A 24,100-nucleotide genomic window follows, 5' to 3' on the forward strand; every position below is an offset into this window, starting at 1 on the left:
CTCATTGGTCCGGAATCTTGTTGGCCATGTAGGCCATACAAGTTTCCCTTTCCATAGCTCCTAAGAATCCACCAGTCTCTGCCTCCTATCTCATTATCACCAGGTTTACAGATGTGTACTACTGGGCCAGACTTTCATATATGTTTTAAGGTCATCAGGCTTGTGAGGCAAGCCATTTTCTAACTGAGCCTAACTCTGACATAGCTGGGTTTGCTGATACCTGCCTGTAATCCCAGCACTTGGTGGTATGTGGTAGCAGGAAGAATCAGGAGCTCAAGGTCACTCTTGGCTACTTAGCCTGGTCACATGAGACCCTATTTATAAAGTCAACAAAAACAAAAGACCACAAAAAGGAATTTCATACTTAGATGGGTAAGCACACATTGACTGTAGCAGAGTCCTCCAACCAATTCAATTCTGAGTCTATTCATCCTTTTCGAGCTATTTGGCATTTGTTTGTAAATCAAAGATAACAAATAGATCCTAGACTTGTATTATCCTCAGTTCTGTAGCATCTGAAGGCAAATGGACAGGCAGACAAACCGACTCCAGCATCCATCCCCACTGAAGATTTTGGAAAATTGCCTTTTTCTTTCGTATAATCTTTCCTCTTTCCAGAGAACCTAATAGTAACTGTCAATCAAACACTGCATGCTAGTCAGGGAGATGGCTCAGTGGACAAAGCCCTTGCCACGAGTAAGGAGCAGAATTCAGATCTCGAGCATACACATAAATGCTGTGTGACTGTGGTGGCCTGCTTTCAATTCCAACACCCCGAAGTCTGAGATGGGGATCCTTGGAGCAAGGTGGTCAGCTAGGCTAGCCAGTATTGAGAACCATGTTCAAATGAGAGATCCTGCCTCAGTGACTAAGGTAGAGAGTGATCAAGGAAGGCTTACGATGTCAACTTGGGCTTGTATCCTCAGGTGCACACAAGTGCACCTGCAATACAAGTGCCCACAGACATTTGAGCACACGTAAAGCCATACATACATACACATGTAAAAAAAATGTAAAAATACTGCAACAGGCAAGGGGGGTAGATCCACCTAGAATTTCACACCCGATTTGTTTATTTATAAAACATTAGCATTCATGTAGCCTCTCATTTGCATATTTAATCTTAGAAGCTAATGGTAATGGCTTTGTGGGGTGGTTAGAAGCTATTGTTTGGGGTGGTTTAATGGTCTTGAGGTTTTTAAAATTTGTTTACATTTTATGTATGAGTGCTTTGCATGTATATCTCAGGCCAGAAGAGGGAATTATATCCTGTCATAGATGGTTGTGAGCCACCATGTGGTTGCTGGGAATTGACTTCAGGACTTCTGGAAGAGCAGCCAGTGCTCTTAACTGCTGAGTAATCTCTCCAGCCCAGCTCTTGAGTTTTAACACAAAGGATTAAGCTACTTTTGGTTCACAGGTTTTTTTTTTTTTTTTAATTGACTTAAATTTGAAATTCCACAGTACAGATTGACTACTTTTCTAGTAGACTTAGAATAATGCTTTCTGGATATTGGCATTCCTCTCCTGAGCACCTCTCTTCACTCCCTGTGCTCTGGATAAGAGCCTTAGGAAGGAGAAGACATCAGCAACAGTGCTAATTCCACGCATACAGTGACCACAGACAAGAAACAACCCCCTGACAGGGAGGAGTGTGCTTCCTGGTTCCCAAAGCCCACTTAGGAGAGTGAACAGTAGGTAGGTGAGCCATTGACTAAGGAGTATTTGGGAATCACACCAATAATTACAGTCCATAGAAAATATCATTTAGTTAAAACATTTTCCTGCAGCATTTTAGGATCACATCTGTCACACACACCATGTCATGAGATGGTTGTGGTGTGGCTGTGATTTCCTCTTCCTCCCTAGAACTGGGTTTTATTACCTCATCACCCTGACTGCCAGTTAATCCTGCAAGGTGTGTGATCTTCACTGCCCTGGCTTTTACCAGTGGGGAAACTGGGACACCCCCAAGTAAAAAGAGTCTAAGTTATTTATTTATTTATTTATTTATTTATTTATTTATTTATTTTGAAATAGGGTTTCTCTGTGTAGTCCTGGCTGTCCTAGAACTTGCTTTGAAGACCAGGTTGGCTTCGAACTCACAGAGATCTGCCTGCCTCTACCTACTGAATGCTGGGATTAAAGGTGTTCACTACCACTATTGGGTGTTCCTGGTTTTTAAATATTTGTTTCTTTATTTCCATTCTGCAGTGGTCACCAATGCACATTTTTGGTAATTAAATCATTTGTAATTGTTTCTTCAGTAAGTGGCTTCAAAAGAAAACTAAGGATGCCAACTTTAGTCTCTTTATAACTCATCCATTTCATTCTACTATTTTGAGGGTACTTCACTAACCGAAACTTTAGTGTTTTTCTTTTTTTTTTCTGTTGACACAGTAGGAATTGTCATTGGGTGGGGGAAATACAAGTAGGTTCTTATCTTTTTTTGGTAATGCTGGGGACTGTACCTAGGGCCTTGCACATGCTAGGCAGGTGCTCTTCCACTGAGACACATTCCTAGCTCATGCATCGTGTGTGTGTGTGTGTGTGTGTGTGTGTGTGTGTGTGTGTGTGTGTGTGTGTGTGTTTGTGTGTTTGTGGAGTGGAGGGAAGAGTCACAAAGGTATGAGTCTTAGTGTCCTCCAGCCGGGAAATCAGCACGACACTGGGATATCTTGCTTTACTGAGTACAAGGTGAGCCTACACAAGGTCCCCACGCCACTCTTCCTGACTCCCCGCACACTGCTGTTTAGACTCCCAGCATTTGTCATGATTTCAGGATGACAGTGAGTCAGGAAGACCTTTCCTGTGGAAGCCTATAGTTAAAGACACAGCTGGCCAGTGATCTGGACATTCTAGAGTTAGAGAAACAGGTATGGGTGCTTGACAGAGTGAGTTACTGAACAACTACAAGTGCACCCTAGGCAGAAAGAACACACAGCTAATACAAATTACTCAACAAAACTACTTACATATTATTGATAGTTATTTTTCTATTTAGAGAGATACTAGGAAATTCTGATATGTATTCAGGTTGCTTAGTGCCAGTAATTTTTGCAAAAGGAACTCTACATCTATAGGTTGTATAACATGAAGGAAGTAAGGGAATAGTTAGAGAAATGGCAAAATTAAAACTCACATAGAGTTGTAAAATATGAATTTGTAAAACTGCATTTTTTTTCCTCCCTGGCCATTTCACAAACACCCAGGAAGCCTCATGATGAAACAGAGTTAGGAGCTTGGCCATTGCATGATAGATAACTTTAGACAGAATGTAAGATAATTTAAAAGCCAAATATATCCCCCCGAGAATCCCACATTCACAATCATTTCTACATACTGGAAGAACATCCTTTTGTGCCTTATGTGTTCATGTCGTCTCGTGTTCTACCCCATCCACACACATGCACACACCCTCGCCTGCCTCCATGGTTGAAACAAGAGTCCCGGTTTTAGCATTTACTGCAGTGTTTTAGTGAGCCACTTAGTAAACTGTCTTGTGTGATTAATCACATCTTTCTCTCCTCCTGGCTCGAGTAACTCCATCCTTTAAGTATCTTTAGATCAAATGCCCATAAATCACACACAACCCAAGCCAGCTCCAAGTCGTTCACCGTTTCAGTTAGTATGCAGACACAGCAACTGTCCTTTAGGGGACCGCAGTAACAGAAGGATCTTAGCTGACCAAACATTCAAAGTAAGCCAGGCCTTCAGACTCAATATACTCACATTTACAGTGCCTAAAACTTGGAAGCCAGCCTTTTAAAGAACTTATGAATGTCTGAGAACACTGGTGAGCTTCTGAGGTATGCCCGAATGTATCTGATGACTGCTGTCAAAGCAGCCCCTGGTTAATTCATGATAGGTTTTCATCTTAGCTTTTACCCCCAGGGGCCTTCAGCAGCATCTGACATGATAACTTGCACAAACAGAGCTCGTGTCTTTGTCGATGTCGTTGTGTCCTGGTTTCCCGTCACACCTTGCTTCTCTGTTCTAACAAGGTTAGTCCTTCTTCATTTAACGTTGACCATTTATTTCATTCATTTAATTCACAAACACTTATCGAGGACTCAGCACTGGGGATCACCAATGGTAGTTTTCTAGCCATTCAGCATTTATAAACTAATGAGAAATGCAAATAGAGATATATAGAGAATAATTAGAGCATACCACAACAAATGAAACATGGGCGCTAGAAAGTGTCATAATGGCTCATAGTTGAGGGGAGCTAACCCAAATGGGAAATCTATGAGAAAAGCTGACATGTGAGTCCTGAAGAGTGAGATAAAGAGGATGAGGGCAAAAGCAGCATTCAGAACTTGGCTCTCCTCTTTGTATCATCTTTTCATGTCTGTGCTCACAACCAAGTATTTTAGCACCTTGACTGTCCAATAGGCCTATGCTGTCCAATATGTCACCTACGAGCTGTCCATGGCTACTACACCCTTGAAATATGGCCAGTATTACGAAAGAACTGAATGAGGAATTTTGGATAATTTTAATGAATTTATATTTAGAAAATGGCATTAATTCAGTTGTTCAAAAATTATTGAGAATGGTTGGGACTCTTGCCAGAGATTGTCTCCCACCGAAAAGGGTGTTAGTCCAAGGCTTGAGGTCCCCCAAACAAATAATTAACCCAGGGAACAGTGGAGAGCTATCCCAGGGTGACAGGGATGCAGCGAAACTTGGAATCTACATTTTCAAATGGGAACTGTAACCTCTAAATACAAATGAAAGTTTGATTCCAAATTGAGACAAGGTCAGTAAACTTGCCAGGTTTGAAGATTTAGTGGCATAAAAATATGTAAATGTCTAATTTGTATATTAATGTATGTTAAATAAAATATTATTTACTTTAAAGCATATTTGTGTGTGTGTGTGTGTGTGTGTGTGTGTGTGTGTGTGTATGTGTGTGTGTGAGTATGTGGGCGGGTGTGCACATACATGTATAGAAAGAAGTCAGAGAACAACTATGATGTGGGTTTCTGGGGTCAAACTCAAGTCATTGGGCTCTGCAAGTGCCTTTACCACCTGCTCAGGTCATTGGGCTCTGCAAGTGCCTTTACCACCTGAGTTGTTTTTCCGGATCACTTCTTTTTATTTTTACCATGGCAGTTAGGAAACCATAAACCATCTTTGTAGCTCACACACATTCCCATTGGTCTGGACTCTGGCTCTTTGACAGAAAAAACTGGACCTCATGTAATTTCTGTTTGACATTTTGTTTTATGTGCCTCAAACGATTGAGACTACATGTGGACAAAGTTTTAATGTTAATTCCACAAGTATTTTTCAGAAACCCATCACTCCAGGACCCATTTTATATCCAAGGGTCATGTAACTAGATGAGACTAAACTCCTGACTTCATGGGGTTTTATTCTAACTGGGTACATCCTGAATGCATATTATAAGTCAATGTAAGGGCACAGGGGCATGGGCTGGGGCTGAGTTTACTGCTCTATATCGGGTGGTTAGGAATGGTCTCTTCAAGGAATACAGAAGGCAGTCCCTGGGGATGTCTGAGAGAAGAACATTCCAGAGGGGAATGTGCTTGGTATGACCACTAGAATAAAGCCAGTAAGGCTGCATCACCACATATATGTGAGATTAATAGATGAGAGGTCAGATGTGGACCACGTCAAGTAGGGTTAAGAAGCCCAATATCATGACTTGATGTTTCCTGCTAAATGTAGTTAGGAAACACTGGAGGTGTAGAGCCAGAAACAGCAGGACAGACCTATGCTTTTGAAGGACCACTCTGGTTTCCTTGTTGAAAAGGACTAGGGAACAAAGACTATAGGGAGCAAGTGGACCATAGAGACCCATTAGAAGCTTTGGCACAGGTCAGTAGTATTTTACTGAGCATCTAAGGGTGTACAGCAGAGAAAATGAACATAGGGTAAGTCATCTAGATGATAGTGGAGGAAGATCTCCAACTATTCTGAAGCAAGATGACTTCGGCTTCCAATTCTATACCTGGCATACAGTCTTGTAAAGGCACTGGCAGTTTATCCTTTCAAAGGAAATTATCAGAGATTGTCTTCCACCTAAAGGAAGCATACATCAAAGCTCTAGCCATTCCATGAATAAGGAGTCAATTCATGATGTCAGGACTGTCCTTGGAAAAATGTGATGGGAAAACAGGTCACCTAAGAGATTTCATTGTGTTGTCAATGACACTGACAGGCTGGGACCATGGAGAGAATCTGTGCCAGGCACAGAGGAACACGGCAACTGAAAATAGTCACTAACTTCAGGAACGTCAAAAATAAATATTCAAAGATACTACTTAGCTCAACTGAAGTAAGAATGATGCAAATTCTGATTATATTTCCCACTGCTCTCCCGAATGCTGTGAGGTAGCTACTGAGAGGGTAGAACAAAACGAAACTTGGAGTGGCATGGTATAGGAGCATGAGCTCACAACTTCCATTTTTAGTGCATAGAATAAGATTGTGTGTGACAGACACATCAAATGGGAAATTGAGTGTTTACAGAAATTACTTATTTACTTTGTTATTATTAGTGTGAATGTGTGTGTATTTGTGTGTATGTGTGTATGTGTGCACGTGCATGTGTGCCACAGCACATGGATGAAGGCAAGAGGACAATCTTGCAGCATCAGTTCTCTCCTTCTACCTTTGTTTCCATGGGGATTGAAGTCAGGTTGCCAAATTTGTGTCTTTTCCCAATTAGCTATCTTGCCATCCCTACATAATTTATTTAAACAACGAGGCAAACACAGAGGCAACAAGTCTAAGATGAAAGTAGTCACTTTCTTGAGGATGGGGAGGAAAGGACAGAAACCTGCTCTTTTTCATTATGATCTCAATGAGGTATTGGACTTAATAACTAATTGAAAAAGATAAAATGTACCTGAAGATGTGAAATAGCTTTCATTTCCCCTTGGGCCACAAAGCCAACTCTGTTCAGTACTTAAGAAGCCATATTGAGAATCTTGGAGCAGGGTATGGTTGTATAGACATGTATTTATAACTTGAGAGGCTGAGGCAGGAGGATGGAGTTTCACGAGACTGATGTTGACAAGGTTCATCTTACTTATCCCAGAGAACTGAACCTAGTTGGTCGAGGCAAGGGCTTTGTCCCTCTAAGAAAATGCAGTCTCCTTCACTGAAGAGCAGCAACGAGCTCTAGTCTCTAGGTTAAAAACATTTTGTCTTCTAAAATATACATTCTTCAGTTTCACACAGGATTGATGGGGAATGGAGGCAGTTCAACTGTCTCCTCCAATTTAATCATCTGATGTGCAAAAAGAATTGTCCTAAGAGGTAGAAGACACAATGGAATATGTCAAATGTGTCTGAAGCGAAACGAAAAGAAACAAATGTAGATTTGTAAAGAGGCAGTGTTTTTCTCTGGATCTGAAAATCTTCATTTTCAGACTCATTATTATTTTATTCTGCTTGTATATTTTACCTTAATAATTATTTGCACTAAGCAAATGTCTAGTAAAACTGGCAGTCTGCGGTTTTCAACGTGAGCCACACCGTGCACTTCAAGGACAGAATTCTTCCTGAGTGTAAAGCACACTGTAAATACTATCCATATTACAGTGTTGCTTGCATTTAATTGTTTGCACTGATCTAATTTTGTTAGTCTTATTTATAAGCTCAACATCTCCCCATAAACATATTCACCATCAGACCACAAATGTCTCAGCTCGAGAATGTTTTCTCTTATCACTGCTGTACAGAAAGCTTTGCCAATTGAGCTATACCCTGCCTTAGAAAAATCTATATGATAACAGCAAAGAAACCTGATGTAGCCTTATTCACCTTCTTGCCAGGACATGTTATGGGACCTCCACATTCCCTAAGGATATTCATTTATCTCTTGGCTTTGTGACTCTTAAGTTCTCATTATATGTTTTATCTTTGCTTTCTTTTTTTTTGTCCATTTCTCTCTATATAAGTCTCCTTCTGTCTTGTCTGCTTTTAGATCCTTTGTGGAATAGTATTAATTAGGTCAAATTATACCTAAGTTGCTTATAATTTAATAGTTACCTAGTGCATAATTTAATATGCTGGAGAGAAGAAAAATTATTTAGGCTGCAGCTTGTGTTACAAAGCATTTTGTTGCTACCTCTGTATCATGGGTTTGATGTACCAATAAGTAGTGAGGTAATGGCTAGCAAGCTGTTTCTAATTCAATTCATACTAGAAGGAGACTGGAGCTAAGTATTGTGACCATGGAACCTGAAAAAATGGTGAGGTAAATAATAAGAAGGGTTAGAGAATTAATTAGTACATAAAGGGTTTAAGCCAACATTTTTGGGGTATGGGCCTGATAGCTTAATTTTAGCCTCAAAGCCCAAATCAGTGTAACAAAATTTGAATGTTTGCTGGCTTTAAGTACATAGTGGAACACAAATACACTGCCTTCCACTATGCTGGCTTTTCCATCTAAACTGATTGGTTGTCCCTGCCTCAGGGAAGGCAGTAAATAATTCTGATGAGGGCTGGTCGGCACATGCAGCCGGGTGCCCATGCTTTTATCTGTTGATTACACTTGCAGCAGGATGATCGGTGTGAAATTCCTCACCCGTGTCACCTCTCATTGTACATCAGGTAATACAGGCCGCCCTTCTGATTGGTCATAATATACTGCATAAAGGAAGCTGCAATTTCCTACTAAAGCGTGCACCAGAGAGAAGAGGGAACACAAATGAACAAATCAATAGCTTTTCCCTAAAAGGAAACCATGATTTACGATGCTCTTAGGAGACAAGGAAGCTTGTTTCTCAGGACAGTGGTGGTGATGCTAAGGGCGATCAATGGAACAAAGCCTGAGCCAGGCTGTAATCCACTGCTCCTATCTCTGCTCTACCACAGGGCAGGACAGCAAATGGGAAGGAGCTTCTCTCTGTGAAGTCCTCCATTTGGAAGTCACAGCAGCAGAAGCTTAAAACACCTGTCTCTTCAAAAGCTAAAGGCTCTAACAAACACCTTTGCTCTGGGCGTTTTCCAAATCTTTTGTCTAAAACCACTGCAGGCCAACCTTGAACGTGTTGTGCTGCCTTTGGTAAGGGCCAGGTTATGTGAAGGTGTTCTTTAGCATCTGAGTCATGATTTCCCTAAGAAGCACGCAGAGACTGGTGTAATAATGGCTGCATTACTCAGTGTGAATGTTTGATACATATGCTTAATTTCGTCGGAGTAGAAAGGGCAAATATTAAATTGCTGTGGCTGGGTGGTTTTAGAACCATACCAGGGGTACTTCTAAATTATAGGTTCCATTACATTTAAATATCTATTGAATAATACATCACAGTCATAAAAATCCAACCAATATGCCCACATGCACCCCGGATTATAGCAATGTAAGGTACGCTAAAGAAATAAAGCATTTATTTAAAAGAATTACATATGCAGCTGCCTCTCTAACAGAGCTTGGTTCTTGCTGTGAATTGGCGCAGCTTCTCTATTGTGAAATAAGATTTCAGAAGCAAAATTCCCAAGTTCAGGGGAAAAACCTCAACCATGGCTGCAGTACCATTGCAACGTTAATACTGTCATCTTTTGAAAACTGACAATGTTATACATTATATTTAGAGGGCAGGAAGATTTTATGATCTCTCTGTGTGTATGGGGGCGGGGGCGGGGGTATGCCTATGTCTTTTTAATGCTACAGATAAGACCCAGTTCCTGATACATGAGTTCTCCCACTGAGCTACAGTGCCTGTGTGTAACATGATATTTTGCTACACAGGATGTTTATACTGTGGAAAGACTAAATCAAGCTCCTTAGCAAACCACTTATCCCACATACTTGTCCAGTGGTATGAAGCTTCACTTAGACGGGAGGGACAAGCTTCAGGGACCTATTGCACAGCTGAGCTGACTCAGGCCTTTGGTGACCTTGGAAATGACTATCCTGTGTTCACAGCTGCTTGTTGTCTACAGATTCCTGCACCTGGCAAGAAAATGCAGAGAGCTCCTAGCCCATCCTCTGACTTTTATAAAGGATTTAATATCTGGCCTCAGAATGCTGCTGAGGGGATGGTAAATACTTTCCAATGAAGGAGTCAGACATCAAGGCTTGGAGACCTCCAGGGTGTAGGAATATAAATGAGGACAGGTTGTGGATTCTTAGTCAGGGACTCACAGTGCTTCTGTATTTCTGTCATTTATACATCTTATGCTGGGCAATCCATATGAATACTTACTATGAACTCTAATGGAACCCCTAACACTGGTTCCCTTTTTTATTTTTTTTTTTTAAACCTTAGGTACAGGAAACTGTATCTTCTATCACATTCTGTTTTTTTTTTAAAGCATTGTGTAAATAAGGCTCATCGTTTATCTTTTGTATCAATATCCACCCCACCCCTTCCCATCACCCTACCTACAGCCAATGTGTTTTTAATCAGAGATTAGAATTTGAATAACTCCTTGTAAAGTAGGCTACAAGTCTTCTCTCAATGTAATAGCAACATGGTCTAGTCCTTGCTTCTTTTTTCTTATCCCTTTCTCTCCACTCTGTGCTTTTATGTTTTTAGACCCTGCTGCCACAATTGTTCTTACACAGGGATTCCACACCTTTTATGTATCCATTACCCTAGTGATGGCAGCTGGGTTGACAATGATCTTTTTTTTTTCCCACAAACAATATTACTATGAATATATCTATCTGCATGGGTCTGTGGGTCTATATATGCACTTCTCTGGGCATACTTGAGGAATGGTGTGTACTTAATCAGCATGTATATATTTTTAGAAATATCATATTTTTCTCTTGAATTAGTACACCACATAATAGTCCTCCGCATAAAACAATCTTAATTCAAACTCTCTTCCTCCAGCCCCTTTATGATTTCCTCTCACTTTTTGTTGTTGTTCTGAAAAAGAAAAATCTCAGAGGACTGGAGAGATGGCTCAGAGGTTAAGGACACTAACTGCTCTTCCAGAGGACCAAAGTTCAATTTCCAGTAACCACAACCAGATGGTGGCTCACAACGATCTGTAATGAAATCTGGTGACCTCTTCTGGCCTGCAGGGATACATGCAGGCACAACACTGTATACATAATAAATAAGTCTTTAAAACTATATATACAAATCTCAATCCAAACAACTTTATGCTTCCCTTCACTTTTTGTTGTTTTGAGACCGGCTTTCCCACCATGGGTGACAGGTACCCTTAGATTTCACAGAACCTCCCTGCAATCTGTCTGGTCACCTCAGCCTTATTCAGGACATCTCAGTGCCATTCAAACTACAGCCATGCCCAGAGATTTTTCTTCTAGAAATGCCCAAGTGGGATAAGGGACATGCCTTCTGATACAACAGAGTACCCAAGAATGCCCCACACCGTACATGGAACAAAGGCCACAGATATGATGCTTTGAAACTCAAATGTGAGTCACAGGCTAGAAGATGAGGCAGGAGCAAGAGATACATGAAGCTTGAGACCATGTTCAATGACAAAACTGCAGCACCTGCATAGCCATGACAAGACCCTGGGTGCATGATGGGTAGCAGCAGGGCTCCTTATGATTCTGCTAGGCTAGGAAATTGCTTCTGCAGGACCACACTCAGCTGGAGTGGAGTTCTTTTACGTCAACAAGCCCCATTTGCCACAACAACTCCCGGGGTGGGAACCCACTCCTAAACATGGTGAGTCACAGGGCAAAACTCAGCTCTCAGCAGCACAAGCTCACGTAATTAAATGAACTAACTGGGAGCAACTGCCTTTGACTATACATACAAAGGGCTTTTGTACCATTTTGATCAACAAAATTCTGAGGCCAGACTAGATCAGACACTGTATTCAGTGCCATGGAGGTCACAATAACATCTGACTTCTGGCTTCAGAGTTGAGCAATTGCTAAGAGAATCAAAGGTACATAGTCATCTTTTATTGAGATTGCAAAGAAAACTCTGAGGCAGAGGAATGTGTGTACTGGGCACAGGAAAGTGTGGAAGGAAACCCCAGCAAGGCTTTGGATAAATAGCTCTTTCTATTTAGTTCCATCCACACTACCTTGGAGTTAGAGATGGGGCATGCTCCTTCCACAGTCTTTCTTTATATTTTCTCCACTCTTGTGGATACAGAAGCTGTCCCAGTCAGGGGCAGCCTTGGGCACAAACCATACATAGCAGAGACAGAGGGGACACAGTCCTGTGAAGAGCTGGCTTTACTACTGCTTCCTGTGGCTGTCCTCTGCCTAGCTAGTCCCCGAGGACAGTACATGGTCATGAGTTTGACTTTTCTCAGCATCGTAAGAAAGCTTCTGAAAACCTTCTCATGTCACCAGGGCCATTACCATGTAAGGTGTCATCACCTTCTACCCTTTCAAGTTGGATAGCTTTTGAGCAAAGTGAAGCCAGGATGCCTCCAACTCCTCCTCCTTCAGTCCCTCTTCCTTCCCTGTTCCTTCACTTTATGTGACCTACAGGTGATGTGAACCTGCCTCCACTTAGTAACTTCATTCTTAGGGCAAAGAACAGAGGAATCCAAGGTGGCTCCTGTAAGGTGGACTTCTTAATTCATCCAAGTTTTTGATGAAGCGGTGCTGTGTAGCTATGGGGTACAACAAAGATGATTTGCAATCAGGTCTTGACCCTTTGCTGTTATCCCAGATGAGATGTTTCTCTGTGCTCCTATCTTAGCCCAGAAACTCTGCTGGCTTCTAACCTCTAGCCAGGCACAAAAAGGTGGCTAAGTAAAATATTTTTCAGCCCCAAAGCACAGCATTACACCTTTACCAAATAATTTAAGTGAAGACCTCACCCCATTACTGGCAAGGGAGACACTCCTAGAACCCACTTCTCCACTGAATAATTTGAAGATTAATTTTTTACATTTTGTGTACAGATGTGTCTGTGTCCTGGTTGCTGCACATGAGTTCAAGTGTTCATGGAGGTCAGAAGAAGGCATCAGATGCCCCGGAACTAGAGTTATAGGCAGCTGTGAGCCACTTCAATGTGCGGATCCAACTTACGTCCTCAGCAAGAACTGTGAATACTCAACTGCTGATCCATCAGTTCAACTCCCATTGGATAATAGATAACTTAAAAAGGAATATAATCACACACACACACACACACACACACGCACGCACGCACGCACGCACGCACGCACACGCACACACTCACACTCATATATGTATGTATGTATGCATGCAAGCATATATGTGTGTATGTGTGTATTCATTCTACTACCCTCAACCAATTTCCAAACTTATGCCAGCCATGCGATTAAGATACCCCATTAGTTACAGGGAAGCCTAGGCAAGGAATGAATACACATGTGGTTTAATTATTCAATTCCTTCTACTACCACAAGATTGAACAAGAGCATTGTTTAAGATCTGTTACAGCCACCTCACTCTGCTTTGACCGTATTTTCCTCTTGTAATATTCTTTCTCCTTGATTTTTGCCGGATTTTAAGCCTAACCTCTGCTACTTCTTTACTGCTTAGACTCACTGCCACGTTTTTGGCAAATGTACTGTCAGAACCTCAACCAACTCCTGTATTTCTTACACATTCTACAGCAAGATGGGCTGCATATCTGGAGAGGCCCTAACAGGTTGCATAAAAGAATGAATAGTAAATGGGAGATGAACTTCAATCTGTCCTCAAGGAAACTGTGCAGTGTTTCAGAAAAGACCAGAAAACTCCTAAGGAAGAATTACTTTCCAAAGTGGAACAATTAGATCCCCCCACTGTGCTTTTAAACTTAAACACTTTCCCTTTTAAAGACCTCTTCAAATAAGGCTCTATTCTGTGTGGCTAACAGCATCTCAGGCAATCACATAAGAACCCTTACAAGTGCATGTATGCCAAATGGCATATTTGCTAAGATATTCTTGGATTATCTTGGTACCCTATAAAAACAACCCAGGATAAAACTAAGGTACTTTGACTTTGCACTTAATAACTTCAACATAATCACCAAATCAGATTCACACAACATAATCATCAAATCAGATGGTAAGAGAGTAGTAACTCACTTACCACCAATGCCTCTTAAGTTATGTGAAAAAAATAGGTTTGGCTTAAGTTGTATAAATGAAAGAATATTATGTATCCCGAACTGCCAGAGAAGGTAACTCTACAACTTTTTACCTTAACAATCTGGAATAGTTAAAAGATAATTAGAATTCTGAGGACCCCACCATACACATGGAAGAAAAAATGATATCCAAGTTCAGCAACTTGTACTGTAAGATACAAAGGAAGAATTCTCTGCTCTTCTGCAAAACTCCATTTCTTGCTTCCCAAGACAGCTCAGCAACATTCAGGGGAGTCCGAGGAATGATCACGACAGACAAAAAACAGGCATTTTGGGATGGGTTGGCTCTTTATGCTCCTCCAGGTGGAAGTACACTTAGAAGCAAAGCAGTTAGTTACCAGGACTTGATAATGATGCTAATTGTAAGCCTTGGGTGAGGGATCTAATTAGGTTAACTATGAACTCAACCTAGCAAGGGTATTCTTAGAACAGTTCTTCTCAGAGAACACTGCCCCAACCTCACATGTGTTTTGTCTACTTCAAAATATGGAAATACTCACAGGAAGTCCTTACAGACCATACAATTAATGCAAGACCTTAGAGAGAGGTTTATCAAGTTAGGCTTAGCAGTTTGTGTCAGACAATAAAAAAATATTAGAAAAAATGATTATTGTCCAATGCTTTCAAGGGTAGAGCTGTTCTATAATGGCTGGGGGTACTTTTCCCCAACCCTCACATACTGTGTATGTTTATCTTATTGATTGTTGAATAAAATACTGTTTGGCCAATGACAGCAAGTTAGGCAGGACTAGGAGTCAAAGAGGATTCTGGGAAATGTAGTAGAGAAGTGGTGTTTCAGGCAAGAAGTGACATAGCAAGGAGATTCATATTTAAGAAAAGGAAACAGGAAGTGCCCCCTCTTCGCCTCCTCCAGTGGTGGGATGTGAGCCACTGGCAAGGAGGGACACCAATAAGGTGTCCGATAAGATAAGTCTTATAAAATATATAGATTTATGATAATTGAGACTGAGCTAACAGATGAGAATCCTAGTCATTGGCCAAGCAGCTTTGTACCTCATATGTCTGCATTATTTTGTCCATCCACGCCGCGGGCAGAACTCAGGTGGCTGGCGGAGACCACCCACTTGGAGGTAGGGCTTGGGCGGCTTTGGTGGAAAGATTTATCGTAACAGCAGAGATGGTCACTGTGTCCTCACATTGACTGTACTACTCTTGCTGCTTGGAGACTACATTTCCAAGACTCTCTTGCAGCTAGATGTGGTCATTTTTGACAGGAATACAGGTATATCATATCCTTCTATGTATTTCCTGTTTTGTGTTGCCCACAATATTCATTGACTAACAACTAACAACTGTGCTAGGAATGGTGGGACACTTAGAAGAAACTAAAGTCTTTGGTGACAACTATTGAGCTATGACACTGACTCTGGATTGCCTGCAGACAATCTTATGCAATAGAAAACAAGTTTGTTTATGCCTCCTGCTAGTTGATTTTTCTTTATATCTAGTAAATTCTAATTTTAACTGATGTGAAGAAATAAAATGTAGGAATTTGGACCCAGGGTCCAGTGGCTTCTTCAGGTTCTGAAGGAAATACCAGGTGATTTCTAGCTTAAATCCTTATACCCATTTAAACTTTATGGTAGTGGTCATCCCTGTCACCTGTTGCCATATGTTCATACATTTTACCAACTATACTTGGCAATAATTGTTTCACGTGTAATTCTACTTTTACATACAAAAGCACTATACTGGAAAGAGGCCTGTAGACTTGAACTAACTGACTGAGGAAAGGATAGCACCCTGGTCACAAAGCTATAGTGCCACCAAGCAGTGATGGTAGCACAGGGGCACACAGTTCTGCATGTCAGCATCAAAGCAGATAATCACTGTAATTTATACCCTTGCATTTTATGTGTACACTGAAAATAAACTTATCCCATAAGCATGAGTGGAGGATGAGGCTTCCTTGGGTTCCAGGTCACTGGGATTCTACAGTGTTGTGTTCTCTGGATTCTCTTTCATTGTCTTAACTGCTAGCTCCCTCACCTACTCCCCATCTTTTGGGCAGTGTCACATGCTTTGGCTCATTCTTGACCTTTCTCTGTAGTTTCTGTGCTCACACTAAGCATAGACATTCAAGGCCTCTACAGAAGAAGAGAATGCCACAGCCAATATTGCGGCCACTTGGCTTGTTTTACTGTGGTGCTGAGGATGGGCCCCGGGGTTTTGCTCATAGAGGAGCACTAACTCTGAGCTGTATTCAGAACCCCCTTTTACCTTTTTGAGACAAGCTCTCATTTAGTTGCCCAGGCTAGCCTTGAAGTCACTCTGTAGGTTGGGGAAGTCTTGAACTTGCAACCCTCATGCCTCAGCATCCAAATAGTCAGAATTACAGACTCCCACCAACAGGCCTGTAAGTGGTAGCCAATTTTGAGGATATCTACTGGGGGTTGCCATGGTTACCAGGCTAACTCCTCACTGGAATGCTGACTGGCAGTGGCCAGGAGTACCAGAGTAGCGTAGAGACTGATGTTACTTGTCACAATTTCTTCTGTGATCCAAGAGATGCCTCCATATTCCTCCCCTAAACAGTGTGGTCTTCTCTGCTTTCCTCCTCAGTAAGAAAGAGATGCATTGGTCTCATTCAAGTACAGTGTAATTTGGACAACTTGGAAAGATGTGTATATTTCAGGCCACCATCTCTCTGTTGCTGAAGGCAGGGAGGGGTGTGCAGGATGGACTTGGGCTGTACAGATGTGCTGTTTGGTTCTGTGGTGTTCACAGTGAAGGGTGAGCCATACACAGCCTAGGGGGCTATTGGGCACTGACTACAGTGTGAGCGAGCTTTTAGGGCCAAGGCTCCTCATGCTCAAAATCCCCTCCCTTAGTTGACTGAGCATCATTGTCCCTCACTGGGATGTACACGGCAGAGGAGAGAACACCTCATCCGATGCACATTCAAGCAGAATGACAGGGAGTGTAATGGAGCGGACAGCACTCCAGTGAAGCAGCAGCCCCTGCGTCAGGGGCCTCACTGAAAGCTTCAGATGGGAGGACCAGGGCAATGAGTCAGCCCCTGCTCCCATTTTCTGCTGAAGGTAATTGGGTTTCCATTAAATGCTGATGTGTTCTCATTACCGGAGCGTGTGCAGAGGGGAGAAGAAGCAGAATGTGGGGAGGACTTTTCCATCTGAGCCTTATCTGCTTCTGAAAATACCGCTTGTTTCCACCCACATTCAGTGGGGGACCATCACCCCAGTTAGAACAGCCATCCTAAAACAGAACCAATGCCGCTGAAGATGGAGAGAAAAAGTTAGCTCTTGAGCATTGCTATTAGGAATTTGCACGTACAGCTACCACAAACAACAGTGTGAAGAGGTGTGGTCAGTTGGTAAGGATGCCTGCCATCAAGCTTGTTGACCTGATTTCCACCTCCATGACCCACACGGTGCAAATAGAGAAAGGCCTCCTGTAAGTTATCATCTTTGCTCTACACAAGTGCCGTACCACAAATGTGTGCACATGCACAAACATACAACAATGAATTAATAAACAAATGTAACATCTCAAAAAATATGTCTCAAGAGTGTAAAAATAAGTGCACTCAGGGTCCAGCCTCTTCTGGGTTTACATCTAAGAAAATGATATCAGCATAACAAAACCACCTGCAAGGTCCCATTTGTCACTGTGTAATTCACAGGTGCTGACAGAGAATCAGCCTGGGGCTGGTGGGATGGCTTAGTGGGTAAAGATGCTTGCTGTGGACTCTGGAGTTTCAGTCTCAGAATTCACATGGTAGAAAGAGAGAAGTGATATGATGATTATGAACAATGTCAACATAAATATTATACTCCACAGATATATACAATTACGATAACAACTTCTGAGACAGAGGAAAACCTGACTGTTCCTTTAAGTGCTGGTAGCCAGTTTCCACTGGGATCAGAAGCCTGTGTTTGAGAATGGGTGCCCAGGACAGCACATTCTCCACACCTAGTTGCAGCTGTTAGGAACACCTAGTGTTTGAGGCCAGGACATGCTCCATGGCTTTACTGTCTCCTCCCCGACCCCTCATTCTAGTGGAAATGCTTCAGCCACTGGGAGCCAGTCAGCTAGCCCAGCAGCTCCTGAGTTCAGGGATGAGTAAGGGAGATGCCTGAGAACTTGACATCAAAGCCTGATGTTTCCTGAGACCTAATTAGCTGGTGGGGGAGGGGCAGAAGATAGAGACTAAGGTAGGGCTTCATTGTGTAGCCTGAGCTGTGTTGAAATGTACCATGCAGCCCAGAGGGATTTGAATGTATGGCAATCCTTCTGTCTCAGCCCTGCTTAATGCTAGGATTATAGGTGAGCAAATTTATGCTGGAGTCCTTCAGATATTAGCAACTACCTGGCTCTGGGTAAAGCTTCAGCTTTGCCAAAGACTGATGATGTGAGGGAAAGTGGCATCATTATCTGATGCTGGTCTAAAAACTAGGCCGATCCCATTATCTAGCATTAGCTCCTAGCATTAGCAGCTCATGTCTTAACTCACCAGGCCATAAAGCCATCAAGACCCCCCCATCCCACCCCCTCACCTCCCCACCCCCAGTGGTGGATCTAACTGCTCAAGAATCTTTTCAGAACCCTTGGACCAAACTTAATATCTGCTTTGCCTCGGAGGCTGTGTGCAGCCATTGTATCTCAGCCATTGTATCATCAGGCTCAGGCTCCCTACTGATGGGTTCCCCATAGGCAGGAAAGAAGCATCCTGAATCAGAGCAGTCAAGAGAGCCCTGTGTGCATGAGCTGCCCAAATGTGTGCACTCATCACCGAACCACATTTGCCATGTGGATGTCGATTATCCACACTTTCCCTCCAGACCAAACCTTCAAGTCCCTGCACTGTGCTCTCAAATGCCTTCATACAGCTCCCTGCAAGGATAGTGGTCCTCAAAGTTCTCACCAGTGAGAGAGGATGGAGTAGCAGAGGAGGAGGAGCAAATATCCTGCTTCTGTTTTTAATGGGCTTCTGGATCATTCACACAAAGCAGAATTTCCAATGGAAATACAAAGTTTTCCCCTAAACATTTAATTCTCTATTTTCTTTAAAAATATCTATGCATTCATTTTATGGTGTGTGTGTGTGTGTACCTTGGAGTCCATACCATGTTGAGGTTAGAGAACAGCCTTGTGCAGTCAGTTTTCTCCTTCCACAATGTGAGTTCCTGTCTAACTCAGGTCATGACAAGAGCTTTTACTGGCTGAGCCATCTTTCATGTACACAAAGTTAGGTTGTGCACGTTAACCATATATAATTTGTAATTGTCAGTCATATTTACTTTATGCTAGAAAGAGTAAAAATAAAAACAGCACTGAGTCCCCAGCCTAGAGAATCTGATTTGATTGTGGGAAGTGGAAAACTTACTGAAAACATTTACAAAAAAGTGTAGTTTCCATGTGCACAATTCTTAAGCACCTGGCTAAGGGATTCTTTGAAGGCACCCGAAAAAGCCCACCCATCAGACATCAGCCTCATCTGCAGATACCTCATCATAGGAGCTTTTGAATTTTAACTTTTAAAAAGCAAACAAAACTCTTCAAATCCAAGAGTGCAACAGTGAGTCTAGCAAATGTGTTTTACAAGGATCTCCCTGCTGGTTCTAATTTGCAGACAGGACTGATTGCAATAATTTGTTGTTGATTCTACACTTATGGCAATGGGAAGACTTAAAGAAAATATGGCCCTAAAATTTTAATACTCTGTGACTGACTTACTATCCAGGTCATTATTTCTCAAGGTTCCACCCACATCAAAATTAAAGTCAGCCCCTGGCATTTCATTTTTTTGCATTCTCACTTTTTACAAGTAGCTTTGTGATTTGTGACCTCTTCTACCATTCCAGTTAGAGTCAGATTAGTTAGAGATGGATTAATTTTAATAGATGGGTTAGTTACAGAAGAAGTAGCTTGCTCTTTTTGATATTAAAATGAAAGAGCTTAAGTACACTGATTCCTGTGGATTAGCTACTGATGGCTGGCCACCAAAAATATTCTCAGGACACGCACGGTTGCAAGACAGGGAAGTGTAAGGGGAGTCAGAAGAGCTGAATCCTTAGCATGGAAAGCAAAAGAAAAGCAACCACATGAGCAGCTTGCAGAAGCTAATGTATGGCCTCGTCTGTGAGGCTGGCAGATGAGACTCTGAGTAATATGATGGGAAGGGAGGGCTGGGAAGGAATCTGCAATCAACCCAAGGACCCAAGGAGCTCCAGAGAGAGGTTTGGCTATAGCCAAAAAATGGAGATGTTATGAGAGGATGGGGCAAAGAAAAGGGCTGGCTTAGATAGGGCTAAGTGGGGGCAGATGGGAGGGAGGAAAGGAAAGAGAAAGGAGGGGAGCAGGGGAGCTGTCTCCCTTGCTAAAATGATGAACGGAGCTATAATTTTGCCCGCCCAGAAGGTGCCTTACTTTTGAAGGATTTATTTTTATTACTTTTAATTTCTTATTTGTGTTTGTTTGTGGTGTGGGTATGTGCATGTGAATGCCACAAGTGCCCATAGAGACCAGAGATGTTGGGTACCCATGGAGCTGGAGTTACAGACAGTTGAGATCTGTCTGATGTGGGGTGCTGGGAACTGAACTCAGGTCCTCTGAAAACATAATATGTATGCTTAGCCAATGAACCATCTCACTAGCCACAAGTGCCTTACTTTAATTGCCACAAAGGCTGCATGTGGGTGGACCAGCAGTAGCTTTGAGAACCATGGATAGTAAGGCTGGGCTTTGCAAAAGGTCTGCATTTCCTTTTGCCTTCTCTTGTCCCCACACACGGTTCTCTCCAGTGTCTTTCTCCCCTTGTTAATTTGAACTGAGAGGGGCCTGGACTCAATGCTGCTCTACAACCTAAGGTTCTGAGGGTAGCTGACGTCCTTAAGTCCCAGGTAAAGGTGACATCTCCACTTTCTTGGATGGTGGCAGAAGACAATTCTCATGGAGGACAAGGCTACACGTAGGCACCTTTGGCCCAGAATCAACTGGAATCTAAATTTGGGTTCCTGCATAGAACGGGTCACCTGAAAGACATACCACAATGGTGCACCCTGTCCTCTGGCTAAGACTTGGTCAATTACTAGACTGTGCCCACAGACTATGAGATTTGAAAGCTTCCCGCTGCTGAACTCATGGAGTGCAGGGGCAATGGTGAACCTGGAGGAGTCATGGGAGCTCTTCACCCTCCCCATATGTCTTCATCTGCAGCTCACCTGTATTTCTGTAACATCCTTGATAATAAACTGGGAAACTCAAGGTAGGCATTTCCCTGAGATCTGTGGACTGTTATAGAAACCAATAGAATGTGAGGAGCGGGGTTGGGGAAAGGTCAGATTTCTGGCTGGTCAATCTGAGGAGGTCTGGATTTGCAACAGGCATCTGCAGCATTAGAAATGAAAGTGGCAGTCATGCAGAGATTGAGTACTCAACCTCTGCATGCAGAGACAGTGTCAGAAGTCCCAACTATGGGGACAGCGGTGGCTGGAGTGACCAGAGCACTGTGCAAAAGTCTTGCCTTTTATCCATTCGCCCAAAGGACCATTTGACACAATCTTACCTTATACAGACTTTTCCATGGAGAGCAATGCCTCCTGAGCATTATGAATGGCAGACACCTGATGAGGACAGTACTGTCTGTCCTCAAGCCAGAGCTCAGGACAGAGAGGAAGCAGATGGAGAGGGAAGCTGAAACATGGCCAGCCCCTTACCGTAGTGTGGGATGATGGCCCAGGCCATGGCCGAAGCGTAGATTCCGCCAATCATCCAGAACATGCAGAGCCAACTGAGGTGCTCACCCCGCTTCTCCCGGGCTAGGACTTCAGCAAAGTAGGAGAACACGGTTGGAATGGCTCCTCCAATCCTGCAAGAAGTACAGAGAACACATGAGACTGGGCCTGGGACAGCTAATGTGAGGTGGGAAGGGCAAATTCAAAGCTGACTCTAGCAACACATTCTCTCCCACCCCTGGCATAGCAAACAACGTGCATTCTCTATTATTTCATACCATCTCCATGATGAATACGGGCACATTACTGCCTTACCCAAACTTAAAATTGCAATTAAGCTATCTGGGCAGAAGGTGGCAGTGGTATCCCACTTGTGTGACTTACAGCTTCACTTGCAATTCAGATGGGTTTTGTGCTCAGTGTTGGCTAGTCTACATGATAGTTATTAAAAGTTACAACATTCTGGTGCTTTTTTTTTGCCTTCTCAAGTTTTTATTTTTATACATTTTTTTGTATTAAAAAGAAAAGCATAATAATTACCACCAATTACAAAGAACTAGAGCAGGACCAGAATAATGAATGAATCACTTCAGCCTAGGAAACAGACAATCTCAATAATATTAATGTTATGATACAAGCTAATTCAAGTATTTTACATTTTTTTTGTCCTGTTGAATGTGATATCCCAGCACATGGTAAAGACAATGTACAAGCATAAGGTGGAACCTTCTCTGAAAAGCCCATGATGAGTTTTCCTTTCCTGTGAGAACTGGGCTGAACATTCTCTTCTGCCTCTGCCATCACCGTAGCTGGAGGAGAGAGTGGGGATGGGGAGAATCCATGGGCCCTTAACAAGAGAGGTACTCTGGGGCTCAAGTGTAACCCAAGCCTCTGGTACATTCTGGTGCTTTTTAAATAAGCATCTTAATTGATTCATTAAAACAAAGAGAAGCACTGTGATGTGTCTCATCCATGTGACTGTAGGGAACCTATAAATACCTCTAGGGCGCTGTCTGCCATCTTAAGTCCCTTGCTGCTACCGCACAGCAGTGGGTCTTGCAGGCTGATGGAGTGATGTGCTGACAGACATACTGACAAACTCACCTCCTACATTGGTTCTAACTTTTATCCAGGAGATAGGACAGCTGAATGAGTACAAACATAAGGGTTTGCACCATATATGCACCAAATACGATCTTTTGCTCATTCCTCTGACTTAAACGAAAATGATCTAGCTATATTTACTTATTTGTGTGTGTGTGTGTGCATATGTGTGTTTGTACATACATGTGAGTGCCCATGAAGAGCAGAAGAGAGTGTCAGATCTCCTGGAACTGGAGTTACATATAGGTGATTGTAAGCCACCCATATAGGTGCTTTGAATTGAACTCGGGTCTTCTAGAAGAGTAGCAAGCATTCTTAACAGATGGTGAGCACCAGTGGTTCATTGCCTGAACCACTCTGTGCTCAGGCAATGACCAACTGTGTGGCACATACCACACATGCTCCCTGTAGGGGCAGAACTGCTTGGAGGAGACAGACACCTTTCTCCAATTTGCCTCCCAGAGGGGGCACCTTTCCTAACTGGAACAAAGTAGCCCAGGGCCCTGGAACCTTGTTTGTCATGGGACAGGCTGGTTACAGAGTAGTGGGCCAGGAATCACTGGGGAGAATTTTTCCATCCCCCTTGAAAGGGTAGTTACAGGAGCCGCTGGCTGACCTGAAGATACAGTATGACTGACTAGTGGGTAAACTACTCATGTGAAAGGCTCTCAAGTAAGAGTCTACACAATTAAAATTTGGTCTAGTCTTGTAGACAAATCACAGATTTCATTGTAATTTCAAAACAGTCTTGACCCAAAATTTTGGAACAACTGCCTCAGATAATAATTTGCTTCAAATTATTATCTTAAATATGCTGTTTCAGGCTGGGTGGTGGTAGTGGTGCACGCCTTTAATCCCAGCACTTGGGAGGCAGAGGCAGGTGGAGCTCTCTGAGTTTGAGGCCAGCCTAGTCTACAGATTGAGTTTCAGGACAGTCGAGGCTGCACAGAAAAACCAAACACACATACATGTATCATATATATGTATAGATGCTGGGTCATAGATGCTACAGTAGTAAGAGAAGGTCATCAAGATGCCAAGCCTTCATTTTCCATAGGAGCAGAGGCATTCAGCTTTCTTGGAAAAGACTGACAACCAGCTAGCTCACTCAAGCTACTTTATTCAAACATATACAAGGTTAAAGGAGGCTGGGAAAGGTCCCAGCTAACCAAGTTATCTTGCTCTTGCTGCCTGTGAGAACAGACAACCCACACAAATCTCAGTCCCTTT

General features: G+C 42.6%; 1 protein-coding gene across 2 annotated transcripts in view; it reads right to left on the reverse strand.

Moving 5' to 3' along the window:
* The window catches only part of Sv2c (synaptic vesicle glycoprotein 2C), a 131,978-nt gene that overhangs the window by 55,438 nt on the left and 52,440 nt on the right, over positions 1-24,100 (reverse strand). For both annotated transcript variants that reach the window (XM_035439129.1, XM_027401696.2), the window contains exon 3: positions 21,749-21,900. In XM_035439129.1, coding sequence (XP_035295020.1) covers positions 21,749-21,900 — 152 coding nt within the window. The remainder of the gene's footprint in view (positions 1-21,748; positions 21,901-24,100) is intronic.

The sequence above is a fragment of the Cricetulus griseus genome, chromosome 2, assembly GCF_003668045.3.
Source record: "Cricetulus griseus strain 17A/GY chromosome 2, alternate assembly CriGri-PICRH-1.0, whole genome shotgun sequence".
Lineage (NCBI taxonomy): Eukaryota > Metazoa > Chordata > Mammalia > Rodentia > Cricetidae > Cricetulus > Cricetulus griseus.